Below are 22,870 nucleotides of genomic sequence, written 5' to 3'. Positions count from 1 at the left end.
TGCAGTACCTTTAATCACCACCACCAAACACTTTAAGGAGAAAGCTGTGGAATGCGGCAGGCACTCAGAGCAGTCTTACAAATCAAGACAGATTACCTCTGCAGTACCATTTTCCATTGCTTCTGAACATTAAGAAAAACCAGATGAATTTTTGTATACCTTGAGGAACACCATTTTAGGACTCTTGAAGGATTGCCCTGTGAGTGGCCTGGAGCTTTGTCTTTACTGAGGCAATACCTCTGGGAATTTTATTACAGGGTTGGCAGCTTAGGAAGATGAAGGCCTTTGTTAGTCAGTAGCATTCAGGTCAGAAAGGTGAAGTTGCTTACATGTGTTTTTTTTTGTGTTTTTTTTTTTTTTTTTTTTTTGATGTTTCTCAGTACAAGTACAAAGAAGCCCATGAGAAGCAGAAAGGCCACTACATTGGGTGCAAGACTGCCCAGGAAGATCCCAAGCTTTCGTTTGCTGCACGTGCCATGTTGCTGCAGAACGACCGCATTTACAGGAAGGCATACCACGATTCAAAGACCCAAGTCCACCTGCCTGTTGATGCGTTGTCAGTGCAGGCAGCCAAGGAGTGCCAGACGCTGGTCAGCGATATCGACTACCGCCACTACCTGCACCAGTGGACCTGTCTGCCTGACCAGAATGACGTGATCCATGCCAGGAAAGCCTACGACCTGCAGAGTGATGTGAGTGTTGAAAATCCTTCTGTCAAATGTGTGGGCAACGTTTGTGACTGTGCCAATATCCTGTCAAGGATGTGTTTGTGAAGAAGCAGTCAGTCCTGGTAAGGTTTATTGAATTTGTGTGGATGAGCCTGCATGTTAAATGATGGCTACTTGTGCTGCTGTGCAAGGCAACCAAAAGCCGTGAGTAGGAAGGGATTGGTTTCCTGCAGTCTCAGCGCTGACTGCTGATGTGTGACTGTTGGAGGAGGAGCTTGGGGAAAGCCTTGTGCTTGGGGAAGCTCTGTGCACTTAGAGTTGTCTCTGCGTTGGGGTAACCCATGGTTTATTTGTAGAACGTGTACAAGTCGGACCTGGAGTGGTTGCGAGGCATTGGCTGGCTGACAGAAGGTTCCGTGGATGTGGTTAAAGCAAAGAAAGCCCAGGAAATCCTGAACGACAGGCTGTACCGCACACGTCCGGATGAGTTGAAGTTCACCAGCATAACTGACACGCCAGATGTCGTGCAGGCCAAGATCAATGCTTTGCAGCTCAGTGATGTAAGCTCACCTTTTGCTTACCTTTCATTTGTGCAATGACATTTCTGAGTGTCAGAGACTGCAGATTGTATCGTGAGAACGTTTAATTTGAAACCAATGTGAACCAACATTACCAAAGAATTCTCTTGAGTGTTTTTGTTTTGCCAGTGTTCATACCCCAGTGAAATGTCATTATGCTTCCTTTCTCCTTAGCATCTGTACCGTGAGGCCTGGGATAAAGATAAGACGCAGGTCTCCGTACCTTCTGATACTCCCATAATGCTGCAATCCAAAGTCAATGCTCAGAACATCAGCAACGTAAGAACCCACACCGTTATGTGTGCAAAGTGTTATGAACTTAATGCTGTGCCTACTTAGAGTCTTAGAGTTTTTTCCCTGAGCTCTTTTAGATTTTGCCCTAATGTTTGGCATCCACTAACACTGTTCTCTGGTGTGGTTGTATCGTAATCTGTAGATAACATCTGGGCAGAGTGTATCCTTAATGAAGGAGCATGTACTGTTAACATACCAGATGTTCGTCAAGGAAAAAGACCACAGGTTTTTATCTAGAATCGGTGTTATAATCTCTCACAGTCCGTGTGAATGTGAAAGTGATGGAACTGCCTGTGTGGAACATTTCTGTACGTGCATTTTTCCCTAAAGTCTTCAGATTCCTAAGGGTGGGACTCATGGAATTGCCTGCCTTACTTATTAGGCTGTGTGTTTGTGAGCAAAATTAAAAGTTCAGCATGTAATTATGCAGGACTTCTCCTTCCTTTGAGAAAAGCTTGCAAATATTTTCAATGAGGTCGCTGAAGGAACCTGCAGACTCATCAGTTCTGGGATGTTTTGCAGATTTGTGTTGATTCACCCCCTATTTTTATGGAACTAACCCTGGGGATCCTGTAAAACTGGAAGCAATTTCCCATTTTGCATTTTCAGCAGGAAGTGGCTGAGAATTTTTGCCCAGAAACTGCATTCATTCTAAGATGTTCTTGATGTCCATGTATGTAAAATATTGTTCAGAAGTTCCTGATGTGATTGGATTAGGAGCAAAATACTTCATAGGTTCCTTCAGTAGACATTTCACTTTCCTCTCTCTCCTCCTCCTTAACCCCACCCCCCCCCTTTCTTTTCTCACTTATGACTTGAATACTGTTTTTTCTGAATTTGTTGTGGTGTTACCAGCAACAGCATTCAGTCTCTGATTTTCCACAGTCATCAGAGAACTACAAAGCATGATATTTACCCAGCTGTACTAAAGACTTCAAGTCCAGGTGTGCTGACCAAGCCTCTGTGGGCCAAGATGCCCATAAAGACAGAGCTTTCATGTTTTTGAGCTTGCTTGGTTGCCTTCAGACAGATGAAGGCACTTTAGTTTCTCTTCAGCCTTTTTATATGTTAAAAGAGAAACTAAAGGTAATAAGAAAGGTAAGGCTCTCTCCCTACACTCACTTTCTTGGAAGTACCTAATGTGGTTGCCAAAGTGCCCAGGAGTACCCAAGCAGTTAAGCACAAGAGAAGTAGTAATAAAGTCCTTGCTATCACAGAGTCTTGACTGGAAGTAACATGAGTGTTTAATCTTCTTTGCAGAAACATTATCAGAAGGCCTGGGATGAGGCCAAGGCAAAAAGCTATGACATAAGAGCTGATGCCATTCCCATCAAACATGCCAAGGCTTCCAGAGACATCGCTAGTGAGGTACCATCTTCTTTTTATGTGGTTGCTGTGTCTTGTCTCTTCCCACATCCCACTGGGCAGAGTTGGGTGAAAGGTTCTAGCATAGCAGCTAGAAGTGATGTATGGTTATGTGGCCCTCTGCTATTTTAAAGCTCATTCTGAGTGCTTCTTCAGTGGCCGCAGATGTGGCTGCTGCTGGATACTTGCAGTTCTTGTAATCACCACCACCATTTCTCTTTTTAAAGAGAAAGCTGTGGAATGTGGCTGGCACTCAGAGTGTTCTTGCAGAGACTACTTCTTGCAGGTTTCCTCTTCAGTACCATTTTCCATTGCTTCTGAGCATTAAGAAAAGATAAATGTATTTCTGTATACCTTGAGGAACACCATTTTGGGACACTTGAAGGATTGCCCTTTGATTGGCCTGGAGCTGTGTCTTTACTGAGGCAATACCTCTGGGAAACGTGTCACAGGGTTGGCAGCTTAGGAGGATGAGGGTCTTTGTCAGTAGCATTCAGGTGAGAAAGGTGAAGTTGCTTACATTCTTTTGATGTTTTTCAGTACAAGTACAAAGAAGCCCATGAGAAGCAGAAAGGCCACTACATTGGGTGCAAGACTGCCCAGGAGGATCCCAAACTGTCCTTGGCTGCACGTGCCATGTTGCTGCAGAACGACCGCATTTACAGGAAGGCATACCACGATTCAAAGACCCAAGTCCACCTGCCCGTTGATGCGTTGTCAGTGCAGGCAGCCAAGGAGTGCCAGACGCTGGTCAGCGATATCGACTACCGGCACTACCTGCACCAGTGGACCTGTCTGCCTGACCAGAATGATGTGATCCATGCCAGGAAAGCCTACGACCTGCAGAGTGATGTGCGTATTTGCAAAGATGTGTTAGATACCAATGTTTTCATTTAGTGTATTTAAGTATTTTAATTGCATGATATTACACAGTCAGAAAGGTTTTATCTTTAGAGCTTTTCTCTGTTTTTTCATTTTAGATCTACGAAGCATTTGTCTTTCTTTGATGGGTCTTATGAGTTAAATAATGTTTTGTACTTCGTAATCAGAAGCCTTCAATTACTTATGTTTATTTGAATCTGCTTAGAAATTAATTTATTAACATGAAAACTATGTAGGATAGCAGCTAAGATGTTTTAATGGCTGATTTAAAAACATGTGGAGACAGTGCAGCTGTTTTTCTGCTTGGCTCTACAGCTTATCAGTGAACAGACACTCTTCCTCTATTTCATTTGAGCTTCAGAGGTGAGATTCATGTTCTTGTGTAAGGATTTGCTCAATTAAAATGTAAACAATGTTGCCTGATATCATTTAAGGAGTTATTTTGGTTAGCACTACTTCCCAGTATCTTCATACCTTTTTTTTTTTTGATCTCCTTTTTGTCAAATTTCCTGGAGGAATAAATATTTTGGAGAGAACGGGGTTATTCTTAATACTCCTTTTATCATCCATAACCAACATGCTGTTGAGTTGTTTCTCCTCTATTTAATTTCATAAGGTTTAGACCAAGCTGCTTAAGAAATGAACTTTTTAAAATCTGCTTCCCAGGCTTACTTATGATACTGAGTATCTCTCATGTACAAAACGGATTAATCTAGGTCTAGCTGACTGGGCATTTTCTAAAACATATCCTGCTTTGTGTAGTTTAAAATATTGAAGACAGTCATTTTAAACAAGGCGTTTTATTTGATCTCTGACACAGGTTGTTTATAAGTCAGACCTAGAATGGCTCCGTGGAATTGGCTGGCTGCCTAATGACTCTCCAGATGTTAAGAGAGTGAAGAATGCCCAGGATCTCCTGAGTGATAACGTGTATCGCACACCTATTGAAAGCCTGAAGTACACCAGTATTGTTGATTCTCCAGACGTTGTTTTGGCTAAAGTGAATGCCGAACAAATCAGCATTGTATGTTACAACATTCTTAAGTCTTTCATTATTTTGAAGCTATAAACAGTTAAAGTGAAATCTCTCTGCTAAAATGTAAAATTGATCAGTGGTATTTTAAATTGCCTAATAGTTTTTGAGACATTTGTTTTGGAGCTGATAATTCAGGAGAGGTTTATGGAATTTTATGTTACTGACAGGTGCAATTCCATATTTAAAATATCATTAAAATCAACTATTTTAACAGCCAAAATACAAAGAAGCTTGGGAAAAGGACAAGACTATGATCCATATTATGCCAGACACACCTGAAATCACCCTAGCCAAGAGTAATGCTCTTAATTACAGCAAGGTATGTTTATCATTCTATTTTCTACATTTCAATAAAATAGTAAAATGTGAATTTTAACATTCTAAGATGCTACTTATAGAGTTGAAGATTAAGTCATGTATTTTTGAAGTCTGACCTCATACAGGGCTTTCAACATTCCCTTCTCCCTGCGGAGCATTTGAAAGTATTTAGACAGTTTAAAATAGATGCTTGTATATTTAGAAATGATTAATATAATGCACCATTGAGATAATACTATGTTGAAATGGAAGAGAGACCAAGGCATATAATTTTTTTCTGAACTTCTATAAACATCCTTCTATGCTGTATAAGTTGCAACCCTAGTGTTACAGGCACTGGGCATGTACTGGAAGGCAGTATTTACAGCAGTATTTATAGCGAGGAGGAGAGGTAACACGAGAAAAATATCTCATGTTTCAGCAAGCAAATGGCAGTAGAGTATGTGTTTCTCTAATGACAAATGCTAGAGTATTTAGCATATGTGTGACTTTGTGCTGTCTTTTCAGAAACTGTATAAAGAAGCCTGGGATGAAGTGAAGATGAGTTATGATTTGAGAGCAGATGCAATCCCAATCAAGTCAGCCAAAGCTTCTAGAGAAATTGCTAGTGATGTAAGTGCAAAAAGGGGCATCTAGCTTTTCACATGCTTTAAAAGCACATACTCTAAGGGGTTTGTGGGGGAAGTGGTGATTGGTGGCCATCTTGGCCATAGTGACCATGAAATAGATGAGTTTAAAATCTTCGGTGACAGGAGGAAAACTGCCACCAAAACTTCAACCCTGGATATGGAGAGAACAGACTTCAGGATGCACACGGTACTAGTTAGCAAGGTCCCCTGAGAAGTAGCTTTTAAAGGTGTTGGGGTCTATCAGTAGCTGGTCACTTTTTAAGAACCACCTCTTAAGAGCACAGGAACAGGCAATTCCAAAATGCTAGAAGTCAAAAGGGTTGGGCAGAAGGTTGTCTTGGCTGAGCAGGGATCTTCTTGTAGAGCTTGGGCAGAAAAGGAAAGTGTATGGCCACTGGAAGTGAGGTCTGGCGACATAGGAGGACTACAGAGATGCTGTATGCCATTGTGGGGAGAAAATTTGTGTGTCCAAAGCTCATTTAGAATGAAAGCTAGCCAGTACTGTGGGGGACAATAAAAAGGGTGTTTTAAAATTAACTGCAAAAGGAGGAGCAGAGATAACATTGGTCCATCACTTGATGAGGATGGTCACCTCACAAATAGGGACATAGACAAAGCAGAGACATTTAATGCCTCCGTTGCCTGTCTTCGACACTGATGTTGGGATCTGGGACCCCAGTTGCCTTGAGTTGGAGGACCTTGACTGTGGTAATGATAAACTCCCAGCCAACCCCAAACTTGTGCAGGATTTGCTGCTCCAGCTGGATGTATATAACTGTATGGGACCCAATGGGATTCACCTGAGGGTGCTCAGAGAGCTGGCTGATGGCATCGCGAGACCTCTCTCAATCATTTTTCAGTGGTCTTGCGAATCTTGAGAGGCCCAAGTCTACTGGAAGGGATTTGGCACAAAGAGAGTGGTTGGGCACTGGAACAGGCTCCCCAGGGAATAGGTCATGGCACTGAACCTGCTGGAGTTCAAGAAGTGTTTGGAGAATGCTCTCAGAAATATGGTTTAATTTTTGTGTGGTCTTGTGTGGCACCAGGACTTGAACCTGATGGCCCTTGTGGGTCCCTTCCAACTCAGGATATTCTATGACTGTGATTCTATTTCATTATAACTGTCACTAATGATGATTTTTGCTCTTTACCAAGTATAAATACAAACTGGATCATGAGAAGCAGAAAGGACATTATGTTGGAGTTCCAAATGCAAAAGCGGATACAAGAATGCAGTTTGCCCTTGACATAGGAAAAGTGCAGAGTGAACTAGAATACAAGAAACACTTTGCCAAATGGAAGACACAGTGCCACCTGCCAGTAGATATGCTGTCTATCCAGTCAGCTAAACATGGCCAGTCCTTGGTCAGTGACATTGATTACCGTCATTACTTGCATCAGTGGATCTGTCTTCCGGATCAGAATGATGTCATACACGCTAGGAAGGCCTACGATCTTCAAAGTGATGTGAGTTAACATGAAAACTTAGTCCTAAGTTGAACTTATTACTGTATTGTCTCTTCTTAGTCTGCTTCAGCTCTAACTGGGGTCAGTGGGAATCTTTGGCATTGCTCTTTATTTAGAATGCACACTGTATGCTGCTGTTATATACCACCAAGTTTGAAGTGTGCTAAATTCAGCTATAGTGCTGATGTTGGATTTACTGCTCTCCTTTTAATTGGTGGAAATGCCATTATTGATGAATTTTATGGGATTGTGCAGGGAGTGGTGGCTAACAGTAGGGACCTTATTTTGTTTTCCCAGGCAATTTACAAGTCTGATTTAGAATGGCTACGTGGAATTGGATGGTTGCCAAATGATTCAGTTGGAATAAACCATGTCAAATATGCTGGAGACCTCTTGAGTGAGGTAACAAAATAGTTTTCAGTACTAAGATTTTCTCAAGGATATCTGTAATTTTAAGTATTTTTAATGGTTAAATACATCAGTATTTCATTTATTATTATTATTATAGAAAATACAACTGGAGTATTACCAGAGTATTCATCATGTATGGAGAGTTTTCTTTCCATGTAAACTTTGTTTTCTTCTCCATATATTCAGAATTGATGTGTAAACTGTAATGTATTCCAGTATAATCTGATGGTAGTTTCATCTTTTCTCTTGTACAGAGAAAGTACCGTACAAAAGCTGAAACTCTTCCATTTACTCCGGTGGCAGACAGAGTTGATTATATCACAGCAAAGAACAGCGGGGAAATTCTTAGTGATGTAAGTTTGAAAAGTTGTCAGGCTATTAACTTGGTCTGAGTATCTACACACTAGTATATGATCTGTAAAAATAAATTTTAAAAATAGCAAAAGAATTCAGGATCCAAGTGTGGGAATTCTGTGAATGCATGACATAAAGATGAACCAAGACTCATCTCCATCACTTAAGAGGAAAGAAGCTCCTCAAGCAGCACAATATCACTCCTAGGCATGCGAAAAGACGCTGCTAGCTCTGCTAGTCCCTTCCTTCTCTCAGTCTTGGGGGATTGGACTAGATGATCTGTCAAGGTCCCTTCCAATCCCTATCCATCCAGCCACATTAAAACAAGTTTTATTTTATTATTATTTTTTTCTGAGAAATTTTGTAATTTCTTGTATAACTTCCTTTTTAAAAAAAATATCAAATTGGATGTATATTTAATGTATCATATTTAATAGCCTTGAATAATTAGTTTTATACATAATTAGTGTTATTTTATGCATGAAATAATGTTTTCCCAGTGTTGTGATGATGTTGTGAGGCACTCATTTCTTTCTCTGTTCCAGATAAAATACCACAAAGAGTGGAATGAGGTCAAGTCAAATTATACTCTGACAGATACACCACAGCTAGATATGGCTCGTGAGGCAGCCAGAATTCTTAATCAGGTACATGTTCTCTTCTTGATCAACTAAGAGTTTCTGCTCACATTAATAATACTTTTGAGGAATTTAGAAAACTTGCCTTGTTAAGAACATCCTCAAGGAAGGATTCATTTCCCTTATGCTCTAACATTGGTTACATATATACAGTATTGACAGTGACTATAGTCGTTTCATATTTCTCCTCACTTCTATTTTCCACAGAATTTATACAAGGAAAGCTGGGAGAAAGAAAAAGCCACTGGTTACCTCTTACCTCCTGATACTGTGCAGATCTGTCATGCCAAACACTCAAATGATGTCCAAAGTGAGGTAATATATATATATTTTTTTTCATCACAAGTAAAAGCAAGTGTCTTGAGATTTAGCAATGTTAAAGAACTTACAAATTAAAAAAAAAAAAAAAAGAAATATAAGGCTTTGCATTAGTGATAACATCCAATAGACATTTTATGACCTGTGAAGTTCACCGTCTTCTAAATAGTTAAGACATTTTTAATATTATGGTTTTTATGAATATCGGTGCTGAAAGGTGAGATTCTCCTTTCCGTGTTTAGTTTCTCCACAAGCAGTCCTTTCAAAATCCACTAGGTGGACTTCTGTATTTTATAAATCTTAAAGAATTGTAGAAATATTATGATTGTAATACGTAGCTGTGATTTCACTTTTTGGCATATTATGGTGGCTTCCTCCTGGAAAAGCTGTAAGATGATATGCACATAGCATTTTAAACTTTTGCATAGTTGTTGGTGAAACTGTTACACAACAGCTAGTTAACTACTGAAAATACATTTTATCAAAAATTTGAAGTAAATACCTTAAATAAAGATAAAGTCTTCAGACAGTCTTAAATAATGCATTACAAAAATATGTTGTAAAACTGAGGCTAAAAGAATTTATTAGTAAATGCTTTCTAGCAAGGCTTTCCTCTTGTGTTGAAAATACTCCTTACTGAAGAATGGTAGTATATTAGAAATTATACTAGAAAATTATATATATTATATATTATATATATACTAGAAAATTATATATTTTGACGTGGAAATACTATATAAAGTACTATTACTTTTTGTATTATAATATTTTTGTCTGGTCATGTACTGACAACCTAAGGCTGCAAGTGACAACTCCCTGTCTTAATAACACAGTCTCATCTGTTCTTTGTATTGACAGAAACATAGCCGTTCTCATGTTAAAAAAAGAGTAGATATAATCAGCATTGATATTTACATATTTCTTTCCTCTTCCATCAGCTTAAATACAAAGCTGACTATGTCAAACAAAGAGGTCACTATGTTGGAGTCTCCAATATGAGAGATGACCCGAAACTGGTGTGGTTTGAACATGCCGGCGAGATCCAAAATGACAGATTGTACAAATCAGATTATCACAAAACGAAGTCCAAAATACACATCCCTCCAGATATGGTGTCAGTTGTAGCAGCCAAGGAGTGTCAGACCTTGGTCAGTGATATTGACTACCGCCAATACCTGCACCAGTGGACATGCCACCCTGACCAGAATGACTGTATTCAGGCAAGGAAGGCCTATGATCTGCAAAGTGATGTAAGTCATTTTATATGCATACTGTATTCCACTTTGTTTGGCCTAAGGGCATTTTCCATATTATATAAGGCCGTATTCAATAATTTATTTTGTTTTTTGTAACTTTTTATAATGCAGAATATTTATAAATCTGATTTGGAATGGCTCCGTGGCTGTGGTTGGATTCCTCTGGATTCCGTAGAACATAAGAAAGTTAAGAATGCACAAGAACTGATAAATAAGGTAAGAGAAAATGTTTTAGCAGCTATGTGGTTAGCTCTTCTTCCTCATGCAGTGTTTAAGAAAATATTTCATCTCTTTGCAGAGAGCATATACGAAAGAAGCCCTTGATAACTTCTCCAATTATACCAGTGTGGTTGATACTCCAGACATTGTCTTGGCAAAGATTAACTCTGTCAATCAGAGTGATGTATGTATTTTTTTTTCCATTGAAACTGTTATATTATTAGAATCAGTAGATGACTTACTTGCTTTTGCTAGACTGTACTCAGTTTAGCTGTATGTATGTATGTACGTGTGAGTGTGTGCGTATGCATTCTTTATTAATAGACTTTTATTTGGGTAAATCATAGAATCATGGAATCATTCTTGGAAAAGACTGCTAAAACCATCAAATACAACCCTTAACCTAGTACTAAAGTATGCTACTAGGTTCTAAATCTAAATAAGTTGTTCGGTAAGAATCTGTATGAGTGAATGACACTATATTGCTATACAAAATAATTTTACATTTTTCAGTAGAAGAATATAGGTTGTCCCTTATTTACAGTTTACATAGGTTTTCCTTATTGTAATTTAAAATTGAGTCCTGTTCTTGGCGAATAGCAGCTAGTTGTACAATGCTAGTGGAGTTCATGGTGTGGCTACTAACCTGTAATTGCTGATCAGTATGCTTAATTTTACTAGAATACTGTACATATTTTGTGATGTGCCATACTGATGACGTTTGCCTGTGTGCCATAATGGTTGGAATATACTATACAGCATTACTGAAAATATGATAATGTAAAAGAAAATAAATGTCTACTTCTGATACATGGACCTGTTGGGATAATTTATTTCTACTGTGGAATTAACATAGTATTTCTTTCTTTTGTAGCTAAAATACAAAGAAACATTTAACCTTGAGAAAGGACAGTACATTGGATCTGATGATACTCCCGCACTGAACCATGCCAGAGACATGTCCTTACTGTACAGTGATGTAAGATTTGATAAATATCTAACTAAGGTTTAGTTTGTTTTGAAAGCAACAGAATATAGACTGGAGTTCAGAATACTGTTGAATTTTTGTTTCTGTTATTACTCTAGTAGATGGCACTGGGAATGCCATTGAATCTTTGTTTATAATTTTTTTCTGGTTTGGAGGATTAGATTAAGGATCATTTCTTTCACAGAATCACACAGAAGCACAGAATTTTCTAGGTTGGAAGAGACCTCAAGGTCATCGAGTCCAACCTCCAACCTAACGCTAACAGCTTTCCTCACTAAATTGTTCTTAAAGTGCTGCTAAGGGGAGTTTGGAAGTAGTAGTAGTAGTAGCTGCATTTGTATGACAAAAACTCTCTATAATTCCATTTAATAATATCTTCCTAGACTAATGATAAAATTTGCATTTACTTTTTTATGAGAAGCTAAGTGCATGTGATTTACATTATTAAGCAGTTAGTTTTCAATAGTCTCACTAATTTTAGTTGGAAATGTCTATTTTTGAAAATTTAAGTGACTAATTCATATGAGTCAGGGTTTTATAATTTTGTCTCAATTTATTTAATATTCAACAAAATATGGTATATTAGAAAAATGCCATTGACACAATTAATGCTCTTATAATATGTAAGAGTATTACTTGGAGATTTTTCATGATTTTGAACGTGTATCTATAAAATTATCACTATCAATTCCATACTATACTTTTAAACAAGAGTTCATATTTACATTTTGCATATTTTTATTAATCTTCTGGATGGGAAATGTTGAATGCCAGATAACTATTTTAAGAAAGTGAATTTAATGAAGAAAACAGAGATCAGTTCAAATTTCCACTCCAGTACTTTTCTGAGATGGAACACTTACTCTGATTGCTTTACACCAATTATATCTCCTAAAGGCACATTCTGCATTTACATTATTGGGATAAATCATGGAATAAGGAACTACTCTATAAAAGTAGTCATATTAGTCATATTCCATGTGAGTAAAAATGGCAGAGTCGGGTCCCTTGGAAAATATAATGGACTTTTTTTCAGAATTTGTATGTGTTTTGTTTGTCTAGAAACGTTATAAAAATGCTTGGGAAATCAGCAAGCCCATTGGGTATTCTTTGGATGAGAAATACATTCCACTTGTCGGAGCCAAGCATGCAAACTACATAAACAGCGAGGTTAGTGTGAATCTTCCATTCTTCTATTCCTTCCTTTTTTATTTCCCTATATCTTGTTTAAATGAACTTTAAAATTTCTACAAAAATATTTTGCAGCTTAAATATAAGGAAATATATGAGAAACTGAAAGGACATTACCTGGCTGGGAAGGAGATTGGTGATTTCCCCAGTGTTGTTCATTCGCTAGCATTCCAGAAAATAAGGAGCGCGGTAAGGAATTAGTCTTGCTGTAATAATTTCAGTTTTCCTTGTAATGTAGCTCTCATATTAAGCATAAATAATTCCACACTAATTAACATCAGTAACAGTATTTTCAATATGCTTATGTTTCCTGAATGGTATTTTGTATATGGTGAATAATTTAACTTGAAATGTTTTAAGAGATTACGAAGGAATTTGTTTAGATATTAGATATACCAGAATAGGAAAAAATAACTTTTTTCTATTTCAATTTAAGAATCTGAACAGCAAGAAATAAATACTACATGTCTTAGGATACTTTTGTCTTAGGAAAAAAAAAATAAAATAGGAATTTAAGAACTGGGAAGGTAAATGTACGTTGGTGTTTTATTATTATCAACACTGCACATATAACATGTCATGCAGGGCATAAAGTTAATATAATCTCAAATATTCTGTCTTTATTTGAACAGGGAGATGTAACTAGATTAAAAACATATTTTTAATGTATATCTTTTTTATCTTGAGGTCTTGTTAATTTTCACACTCACTGTTAAGTCTGCAATTGAGGAAGACTGTTCGTGTCCTTCTAACACCTCATCAGAATAAATGGTGATTAATGTCTAAGTTAAGGTTTTGTCCTACTGAATCCCATGGGATTTTATCCACTAAATCCAGAAAACATGCCTGAGATTATTCTATTAGCTGTAACCTATTGGATTCGAAATTATACAGAAAAACACTGTATTCGCTCTTCTCACCTTTTCCTCAATCTTTCCTTTTTAGTTGGCATATAGGAAGAATTATGAAGACACCAAAGCAAATGTCCATATTCCAAGTGACATGATGAATCATGTGCTAGCTAAGAAGTGCCAGTATATCCTTAGTGATCTTGAATACCGAACTTACTTCCATCAGTGGAATTGTTCACCTGAAGAAAATGATGTTATTCAAGCCAGAAGGGCCCAGGAAATTTTGAGTGATGTATGTATTTCACATTTTGATTTGACATTTTTGTAACCTTTCATGCCATTTTTGAGGTACTTAAATATAAAATACTTTCATGTATTTCTGTAGTATTTAAACATGAAATGAATAACCACGTTCTTAGATTGCTTAGTGGCATAGTACCAAAGATTGCATCTTTGCTATTTTCTTTGGAACATTGTAGTGGTCTGGTTACTTATTACTAACTTGTAAGTTGGGAAAACTTAAAAGTTAAGATTTGCAAAACTTTCACAAAATTTACCAGTTTGACTGGTTGAGATTGTGTAGAAAGCTTACTGTCTGGCACGTGCAGAGAAGGGATGTGGATGTACTGTGGTACAGGCAGAATGTTGCTGCGCTGCAGTGCTCAGCGTGCACTTTGCACAGGAGCCAGGACAGCATGTAGGACAGCATGCAGCCAGAAGCTTTTCCAGTCTCCTATAACACTTCACTCTTTTGGGATTGTATCAGTGACTGGCACACTGTGACTAAGCGCCTGGCACACTGAAGCACAATATTTGAATTTCATATTACATAGTCAACAGTGTCTCAACTTAGGCCAAAAAACTTTCCCAATAAAATTTAATGAGGTTTTAATTGCCTGGCTTTTTAGTACGATGTAATTTGGCTTACTTTCCCTTGCAAATGCTGTGGGTAAAAATCATTCAGGAAAACTGTGAGATGGGCTGGTATTGTCTGCTCACATTTAAACTGCCAAACAGATTATAATTTCTGAATGAGCCCTCATTGTTGTGCATTGACTTTGTACAGGTGGTAAATGGTGAATATAGAGAAGAAATACTAATGCCTTATTCAAGCAGAGAGCAAATTTCTTCCTAATTGATTAGGTATTTTTTTTCCATGTAGGTGGTGTATAAAGATGACTTGAATTGGCTGAAGGGAATTGGATGCTACGTCTGGGATACTCCACAGATCCTGCATGCTAAAAAATCATATGACCTCCAGAGCCAAGTAAGCAAGTTTTCCTCAAACAAGTAAATATATATAATAGACCTTTTTTTCCATTTACTATTCACTGTGACTGACACCTGTCCTAGTCCAAAGCAGAATGAAGTAAATCCTACTAAATCAGAAATATTTTTTCTAATTATTATAATACAGTCTTGCAGTTTAGTCTGTGGAAGAACAATAATTTTTATTACTGGAGGAGCAGGAAAACTAGGAGAATGGAAGAACTGCAGAGCTGAGTTTTTTTAACAGTGAGAAGATAACACTTTGCCTTTCTGTGTACAGGTCTGTCACAAGACAGCTTAGTTAAGATATTTATGTTGGGAGAATAGTCTGTTGCCTTGCTGATTGTTTTCTTAGCCTACTATGTGCTGTACATGATAAGCAATTTTCATTATTAGTTCATACTTGCTGTATTTCTATATAGAGGTATTTCTTCTCTATGGCTTGTCACTTTTAAGTTGGTTATAATAGGACTGTAATCCTGGGTTTCAGTTGTCCAGAACTGATTTTAAAGGAAGCTGGCAGGGAACTTAGTTTCAGAATTATTATTTTTTTTTTTTTTTCTGTTTCCTCAGATAAAATACACAGCTGCAGGAAAAGAAAATTTCCAGAACTTTGGTGTTGTTACTGATACACCAGTCTACGTGACTGCAGTGCAAAGTGGCATAAATGCCAGTGATGTGAGTCTCCCACTTTGTCTGCTGAGGCTTTTCCTCTCACTCCTGAGAACTGAAACAAGTTCACTAAATTTATCTTCCTATCTTCCTGTAGGTGAAATACAAAGAAGATTACCATAAAACTAAGGACAAGTATACAACTGTGACTGAAACAGTGGATTCTGAAAGAGTTCAAAATTTGAAACATCTTTTTAGCAATGTAAGTGTTTCTGCATTTTTTTTCTCTTGAGGTGCTAATCTGTGGGATTTTGTTTTATTTTGCTTGTTCACTCTGGTTGAAGATAAGCTTCCAAAGTCAAGTGACAGCCCTCTGCATTGTTTGAGTATAGAGAAGGTAACTGCATTTCAGGCAGAGGGCATATTTTACATCTGTAGTTCTAGTTTTGTCAAAATACCTGCATTAATAAATGGATTCCCTGAAGAAAGCTGCACCTGAACCAAATAAAGTTGTTTTATGAGAATGGACAAGACTAGTTGGAAAGCATTTTGTCAACTTTTATGTGTGCTATCAAGATTAAACTACCATACTAGTTTATTTCATGTTAAGTAATAGTTAAAGTGTATAAGTAAAAACAGAAAGGATATATTACTGGACATCAGTTATTTCCCAGAAGTTTTTTACTCACAGAGACTTTCTATTTCCCCACAGAATCTTTACAAGGAAGCCTGGGACAAAGTGAAAGCTACTAGCTATATAATGCCCTCTGATGCTGTATCCTTAGCACGTGCAAAAGAACTGAAGCATAATGCTAGTTATGTAAGTGAATAAAATACTTTGATTTTTTTATTCAGATCATCAATTCTAGCAATGAAATCTTTCATGTCATGCATATTCTGTAGTTATCAAAGCTTTTTAAAATTATGTTAGAATCACAGAAACTTCTATTTTCAGTTTAGATATAATATGTATTTGTAGAGAATCACTTTTATGTGATGATAATTTGGGTAACAGTCCTTTGCTGCTTCTTTTCATTGAAATAAATGTTGCATTTTACAGTAATAGAAACAGCTTGAAAATTCCTGATTCGCTCTTTTTTATACTAAATTGCACAAGCATTCAGGTCAGAAAAACACCAAATGTTATATAAGTCTTTAAGTGATGTTTCACTGAGTATAAAAGAACATAATCTGACCCTTTGCTGAACAGTGGCTAATGAGAGATCACTGTCTTCATGGATATCTTTAAAAGAAGGAGCTGGAACAATAACTAAATTGTTTATTGCATCTATTTATTTAAAAGTCTTCTAGACAGATGACATTACTTTTACAAAGAGAATTACAATGTGCATTCTTTGCAGCTGAAAATGAAATAGAAAACCAAGATCCTGCTTCAAATACTTCCTTTTCAGACTCAACTAAGTAATTTGCTTACTGATGAATTTGGTTCCAAAAATATAGTTGTCTCATTGGAGTCTATTTGTTGTCTTTCTTTGTATCTGCTTAGGTAAAATACCGAGAAGAATATGACAAGTTTAAAGCACTGTACACGATACCCAGAGGTGTTGAGGATGATCCCAATACAGCAAGGTGTCTTAGAGTTGGAAAACTTAATATTGATGTAAGTGTTGTATTCTGATATGTATTTTTCTGATAAAACCATACTTATCTCAGAAGAGGCTACTCAGAGAATCCACATGTGATATCGTATTTCAATATGCAATGTTCAGTATTTGCTAAATACAATAATACACCTACAAATATCTTTTCAAGCTTCTGCGTCAACCATTAATTTGTCTGCAGTACTAAACCTTCAGTGCAATATATGTTTATGTATACAACAGGGCACCACCTAGTCTACCTCCTTTTAACACAAGTACAATGAAAATTTGACAAATCAGATTTTATCACTTGTGTTAATTACTATGATAGGCTGGAAGGTTCCTTACCTGCAAGTTTTTAAAGCAGGCAAGATAGACATTTCAATCATAGCCAAAGTGATTGCTTTCCAACTAACATTTTGTGATAATATCACTAACTTTGCCTAAAATTTATCATCAGCTAATGTTTCAGGCTATTTGTCAGAATTACTAATGTACTGTTTTGACTCTGCAGCGTCTGTACAAGGAAACCTATGAAAAGAATAAAGCCAAAGTCCACATTATTCCAGACATGGTAGACATAATTTCTGCTAAGGATGCACAGAAGAAAATCAGTGAAATTGATTACCGCACACATCTGCACGAATGGATCTGCCTACCAGATCTTCAAATCAATGCCCATGTTCGAAAAGTAACTGATCAACTCAGTGATGTAAGTTCACAACTAATTTGTTTGTAGATCACTTTTAAAAAAGATTCTTGCATTTGTGTCCTGTTAGCAGGAATGATTTTGCAAAGAAATAGTTGGAGCACTCTGAGGTTACACTTGTACCTTTGTATGTACCACTAAACAGCATCTGTATCATGTTTCTGTGATACTTGGCCACTGGTCTATGACTGAGATGTGGCTAAGGATGCATAATTTCAGTGTTACCAGTAAAGGCATTTGGGCCATAACTTCACAGTTCTACCAGTTCAGCCATCTTTATATGTAAAGTATCCTTTATGATTTGGTTGCATAAGATGTGGGCACTTTGGAAATTTGAGAGAGGAAATTCCAGTGATACAAAGTTTCCATGTGCTTGCCTTGCTTAGTTCAGTCCAGGAGCAGGTCAGTGATCTATCAATAAAGCATTGCCCGGTAGGATATGCAAATAGTTGTTTGTTGTTTTTTTTAATTACTGTGGTTTTGTTTGTTTGTTTGTTTAATTCACTGGTGGAAATGAAGCACTGAAGAAAAATGTGTTCAATTCCAAAAGTATATATTTTTTAATTATTATTATTATTTTTTCTCAAATCAAAAATGGTCAAAATACCAGGAATCTTACTTGTCATCATTTGACAACTATGTTTCAGGCTGAGGTGGCATTAAATAATTAGACCACAGTGGAAGTCTTACAGATTGCTTCTTTGCTCTCATATCTTAGGTGGTATACAAAGATGATCTTAACTGGCTGAAAGGCATTGGCTGCTTCGTTTGGGACACTCCTGAGATTCTCCATGCCAAACATGCCTACGACCTTCGCAGTGATGTGAGTCTGAACTGGATACATTGGTTCTATTTCTTACTGTTTTTCAAACCATTGTATTAAAAGGATGGAGTAGCTTTTTTCTAGTCCAAATATGGTCTGGAAAATGTTATATATCCTTCTCTACTGAAGTATTCGTATATGGCTAGTCACTAGAGAGGGTTACCCAGGGCTTCATATAAGAAGGATATAAAACTATTAGAGAGCATCCAAATGAGGGCTACAAAGATGGTGAAGCTTCTAGAGCACAAGATGAATGAGGAATGGCTGAGGTCACTTGATTTGTTCTGCCTAGAGAAGAGGATACCAAGGTACTCAGGTGCCATGCTCATTTATTTAGCCATAATTTCAATACACTTTCTGCTTACAGATTCACTAGTATAATCATTAAGTAATAAAATAAATAGTAACTAGTAACATAGTAATGTAATAAATTCAATTAATAATGACTAGTCTTATTAATTAGAGCTCTTGAATTTCTCTCTGCAGATTAAGTACAAATCTAAGGCAGAAAAGATGAAGAATGACTACACTGTGGTCATGGATACTCCTGTCTATGTCCAGAATGTCCTCAGTGGCTTGAATTTAAGTGAAGTAAGTGTTTCACCTCCAATATTGCATACGCCATTCCCTCACAAATTCTACAAATGTGACTTTTAATATGTTTAATCATTTAATTATTTCATTGCTGGTTACCTACACCTCATTGCCTATTCCTTCATTATGATATCACTAAATAGCTAATCACTAGAACACAATCATTAAAATTATTAATTTCCTGAATCAAAAAAATCATCAATTTTAGGAGATATTTCCATGTGTTTGCAAACAATACTTCCTGTGACAAAATATATGATGACTCTCTTCTAATTACTTTTTTTTTTTTCCTCAGGCTGTCTATCGTGGTGAATATAACCATAATGTCAAAGGCAAAATGATTCCTACAGATAAAACAGTAGATTTAGAGCGGGCATATCATGCCAACAAAATACAAAGTGAAGTAAGTATAAACATTTTGTTTTTTTAACAGGATGCCAAAAACAAGGGCCATATTTTTCTCCTGTGTTTCTGATGCATGTTCATATTTCCTCTTGATTTTATTTTTTGCAAATCCAAAATGTTCTCTGATATTCAAAACACAAATTCTTTAAAAGTTGGTCTTTAGCTCTTCAGACAAAGAAGTTAGATTTCACTGCTCTAAAATTAAAGTGGGAAAATGTCCTTATTTAATCTGCAAGTATGCATTATAATACAGTTATGTGGGAAATCTTTTGCCAGTTGTATATAAGAGATTTCCTGTTTAGCTATTGAATACTCTCAAATATTGTACACAGTTGTCTCAAACTCCTTTTCTCTCTCTCCTTCTCTCCACCACCTTACAGAACTTGTATCGCTGGGCTGGTGTGAAAGCTCTACCTACTGGATACAGCCTTCCTACAGATACCCCTGGCTTTCAGCATGCTAAACATGTCCAGTACATTGGCAGTGATGTAAGTAATGTACTGAGTCATACAGCATGAGTCTCAAGGGAATATTTGATGCCAATTTTCTAGGAGTAAACAATTATTGAGGCAGTCATTTCTCAAATATGAGTGTGATTGTCAAAGAGCAGCAAGAGTTCCATGCGTATGTCTGAGACAGGAGCTGATGGTGACCACGACACAGGCAGTGACCTCATCAGCCAGTGTGAAGTCCCACTGAGTAGGGTAGGCAGAGCAGGGTTCTGATAACAGCTTACATCTACAGCCTCACACAAGGTGAGGCCCAAGCTCCTTCCACATGGGTCCAGTCAGGAGCTGCAGGAGACAGGACAGAAATTGGAGACAAGCTACCTACAACATAGGTCCAAGGTAAATCCAAGAAACAGGGCTAGAAACAGGGCTGCTAACAGGGCTGGAGACAAGTTACTTGCAATATAGGACCAAGGTCCATCCAGAAATTGTGAACAGAGGCAGGGCTGAAGACAGATACATCTACAGCATAGCTCTGGCAAAGACTGACATCCTAGGTGTGGCCAGTCAGAACAATAAATTCTTACTAGTGCACTCAGGGCCCAGCACTGATACTGTTTACCTTAACAGAATTTAAATGTTATTGAACTTTATAACTATCTGAAGCAATTACTATCAAAATTAAAGTTTCCTTAGGTAGTTATGGATGTCTTATTAGGTGCAAGAGAAATTTACAATGTTATTAAACTTGGGCCATGTTATAGAGGTAAAAATAGTGATGATGCCTGGTGTATTTAACTCTCATGTAGCTAAATCTCATTTGACAATCTCCAAAAATCTGTTTGTAAAAATCTGCTTAAATTGCTGTCAGAACTGCAGTGTAAGTAAAAGCACAAGCAAATTTAGTTTCTAAATGTTTTTGTTCTAACTAAAAGGTTTTTTGTGTTTTTTTTTTTGCCACTTCATAGCTGAAATATAAAGAAGCCTATGAACATATGAAAGCTAAGGGCTATACTCTGGGACCTAAAGATGTTGGGTTTGAAAATGTGAAGAAAGTGAATCAAGTCATTAATGAGGTACAGGAAACATTTTTTATTTGTTTTCATTTGTATTTGTAATGAGGGTTATGAGGACACATTGTGTGGGAAGACTGTAGGATCCCTGTTCACTGAGGTTTTTAAGAACAGGTTAGACAAATACCATCAAGAAAGGCAAGGGATCATTGGTTCACCCTTACAGTTGGGCATGGCTTTTTAAAGTTCTTTGTCACTGACTTTATATAGTCCTGTACAACTGTTACCATCATATGAAATCACTTGCAGCCTAATTTTATTAACCATTCTGCTGCTGTTTGATTAAAGATGCACAGAAATTATTGCATCTTTATGATGTTGAATCTGTAGAGTTTTATACATATGTACTCACTTCTTTGATCATTGACTTTAATAGGATGGAAATTAAATATACGTATTTACATATTTGTAGGATTTGAGTCTTAGATTCTCCATATATTAGAGATGCTCCTATCAAATGTGGAAAACCTTTGCCTGGTTAGAAGATAGTATGTTTGCTCCCATTTTCCCAGTAGTGCTCTAATACATAGCAAAACAGCTGGCCTAAAAAACCAAATACTTACATTCTGCCAAACTTCTTGCCATTTTAAATTTTTAACGTGTAGCTGTCTCCTTTTAATACAGAGGTTGTATCGGGCAACATACCACAAGAACAAGGACAAGATTCATACCACTCCAGACACACCTGAAATCCGTCAAGTCAAAGCAACACAGGAAGCTGTCAGTGATGTACGTGTCTTTCTAACAGAGAAACAGAAGGGATTTGGAATGTTCATAATCAAACACGTGAAATGCTATTTTTACTTTGTCTTTCAGTTGATCTACAAGTCAGATTTCTTCAGGATGCAGGGACACTTGATTTCCTTGCCATATACTCCCCAGGTGTTGCACTGCCGCTATGTTGGAGACATCACAAGTGATGTAAGCAACTTCTGTTAAGATACCTGGTATCTGAATACAGCAGGCCTAATACTTTTATAATGAAAGCAGAATTTTGCTTATCACCTGCATTCTATTATGTAATAAATAAATGCTTTATATCTGTGTTTAACGACTGATTAATGAACCAAGCCTTAACATTCGGTTTTTCTTTTTCTAATTGCCTCATAGATTAAATACAAAGAGGATCTGACTTGGTTGAAGGGCTTAGGTTGCTTCCTATATGACACTCCTGATATGGTCCGTGCTCGTCAGCTGCGTAAGCTTTGGGTAAGATTCTAACAACAATAGATTTATTGACGTGTACTATGTACTTCCAAGAAATAAAACTTATGACAATGAGTAAAGACTTGTGACAACATGTCTTGCTATGCATCTAGTCATTTGTTTCAAAGTGTTGTTATGTTATGCTGTAAAATTTTCTTTGCTACCAAGAATAAAAGCTTCCTAAGTGATATGGCCTTTATTTTTCAGTCTAACTACATATACACAGATACAGCAAAGAAGATGCGGGATAAGTACAGCGTGGTATTGGATACTCCAGGATACAGGACAGTTCAGGAACTAAAAACCCATTTGAGTGAAGTAAGCTCTATATTATTTTTGTCCATCTTTGGTAGCTATAATTACATAACGCTCAGATCTTCTTACTGTTTTTTCATAAATATGTGAGATGCTATAATTGCAAAGCTGTGATTGCTCAGCTGCTAAATGTGTATGCGTAGCATAAGAAATAATTCTCACACCTGTCTTTTTCTAGCTTGTTTACAGAGCTGCAGGCAAGGAGCTGAAGACAAAATACACTTCCATCCTTGATACACCTGACTTCTTAAGAGCCAAACAAGGACAAAAAATACAGAGCCAGGTGAAAAATTTGTACTGTTAGAAAACAATTGGGGATCCCTCTTAATATTCTCTTAGAGTACACCAAAA

The 22,870-nt window shown here is 37.0% G+C and overlaps 1 protein-coding gene across 22 annotated transcripts in view; it reads left to right on the top strand.

Moving 5' to 3' along the window:
* NEB (nebulin) overlaps positions 1–22,870 on the top strand; it is a 120,218-nt gene that overhangs the window by 55,809 nt on the left and 41,539 nt on the right. For 21 of the 22 annotated variants that reach the window (XM_084523897.1, XM_084523882.1, XM_084523898.1 and 18 more), the window contains 36 exons: positions 381–692; positions 1,025–1,228; positions 1,421–1,525; positions 2,801–2,908; positions 3,446–3,757; positions 4,608–4,811; positions 5,038–5,142; positions 5,649–5,753; positions 6,926–7,237; positions 7,535–7,639; positions 7,903–8,001; positions 8,548–8,649; positions 8,848–8,955; positions 9,897–10,208; positions 10,326–10,430; positions 10,513–10,617; positions 11,308–11,412; positions 12,484–12,591; positions 12,688–12,801; positions 13,558–13,755; positions 14,626–14,730; positions 15,306–15,410; positions 15,502–15,606; positions 16,057–16,164; positions 16,852–16,965; positions 17,460–17,657; positions 18,373–18,477; positions 18,964–19,068; positions 19,367–19,474; positions 19,857–19,964; positions 20,894–21,001; positions 21,623–21,727; positions 21,815–21,919; positions 22,109–22,207; positions 22,412–22,522; positions 22,698–22,802. In XM_084523897.1, the coding sequence (XP_084380023.1) occupies positions 381–692; positions 1,025–1,228; positions 1,421–1,525; positions 2,801–2,908; positions 3,446–3,757; positions 4,608–4,811; positions 5,038–5,142; positions 5,649–5,753; positions 6,926–7,237; positions 7,535–7,639; positions 7,903–8,001; positions 8,548–8,649; positions 8,848–8,955; positions 9,897–10,208; positions 10,326–10,430; positions 10,513–10,617; positions 11,308–11,412; positions 12,484–12,591; positions 12,688–12,801; positions 13,558–13,755; positions 14,626–14,730; positions 15,306–15,410; positions 15,502–15,606; positions 16,057–16,164; positions 16,852–16,965; positions 17,460–17,657; positions 18,373–18,477; positions 18,964–19,068; positions 19,367–19,474; positions 19,857–19,964; positions 20,894–21,001; positions 21,623–21,727; positions 21,815–21,919; positions 22,109–22,207; positions 22,412–22,522; positions 22,698–22,802 (5,022 nt within the window). The remainder of the gene's footprint in view (positions 1–380; positions 693–1,024; positions 1,229–1,420; positions 1,526–2,800; positions 2,909–3,445; positions 3,758–4,607; positions 4,812–5,037; positions 5,143–5,648; positions 5,754–6,925; positions 7,238–7,534; positions 7,640–7,902; positions 8,002–8,547; positions 8,650–8,847; positions 8,956–9,896; positions 10,209–10,325; positions 10,431–10,512; positions 10,618–11,307; positions 11,413–12,483; positions 12,592–12,687; positions 12,802–13,557; positions 13,756–14,625; positions 14,731–15,305; positions 15,411–15,501; positions 15,607–16,056; positions 16,165–16,851; positions 16,966–17,459; positions 17,658–18,372; positions 18,478–18,963; positions 19,069–19,366; positions 19,475–19,856; positions 19,965–20,893; positions 21,002–21,622; positions 21,728–21,814; positions 21,920–22,108; positions 22,208–22,411; positions 22,523–22,697; positions 22,803–22,870) is intronic. The other variant, XM_084523892.1, reaches the window with a different exon arrangement.

The sequence above is a fragment of the Aythya ferina genome, assembly GCF_964211825.1.
Source record: "Aythya ferina genome assembly, chromosome: 6".
Classification (NCBI taxonomy): Eukaryota; Metazoa; Chordata; class Aves; order Anseriformes; family Anatidae; genus Aythya; species Aythya ferina.
Note: the sequence above shows the minus strand (reverse complement) of the source record. Positions and strands in the feature narration are given on the sequence as shown.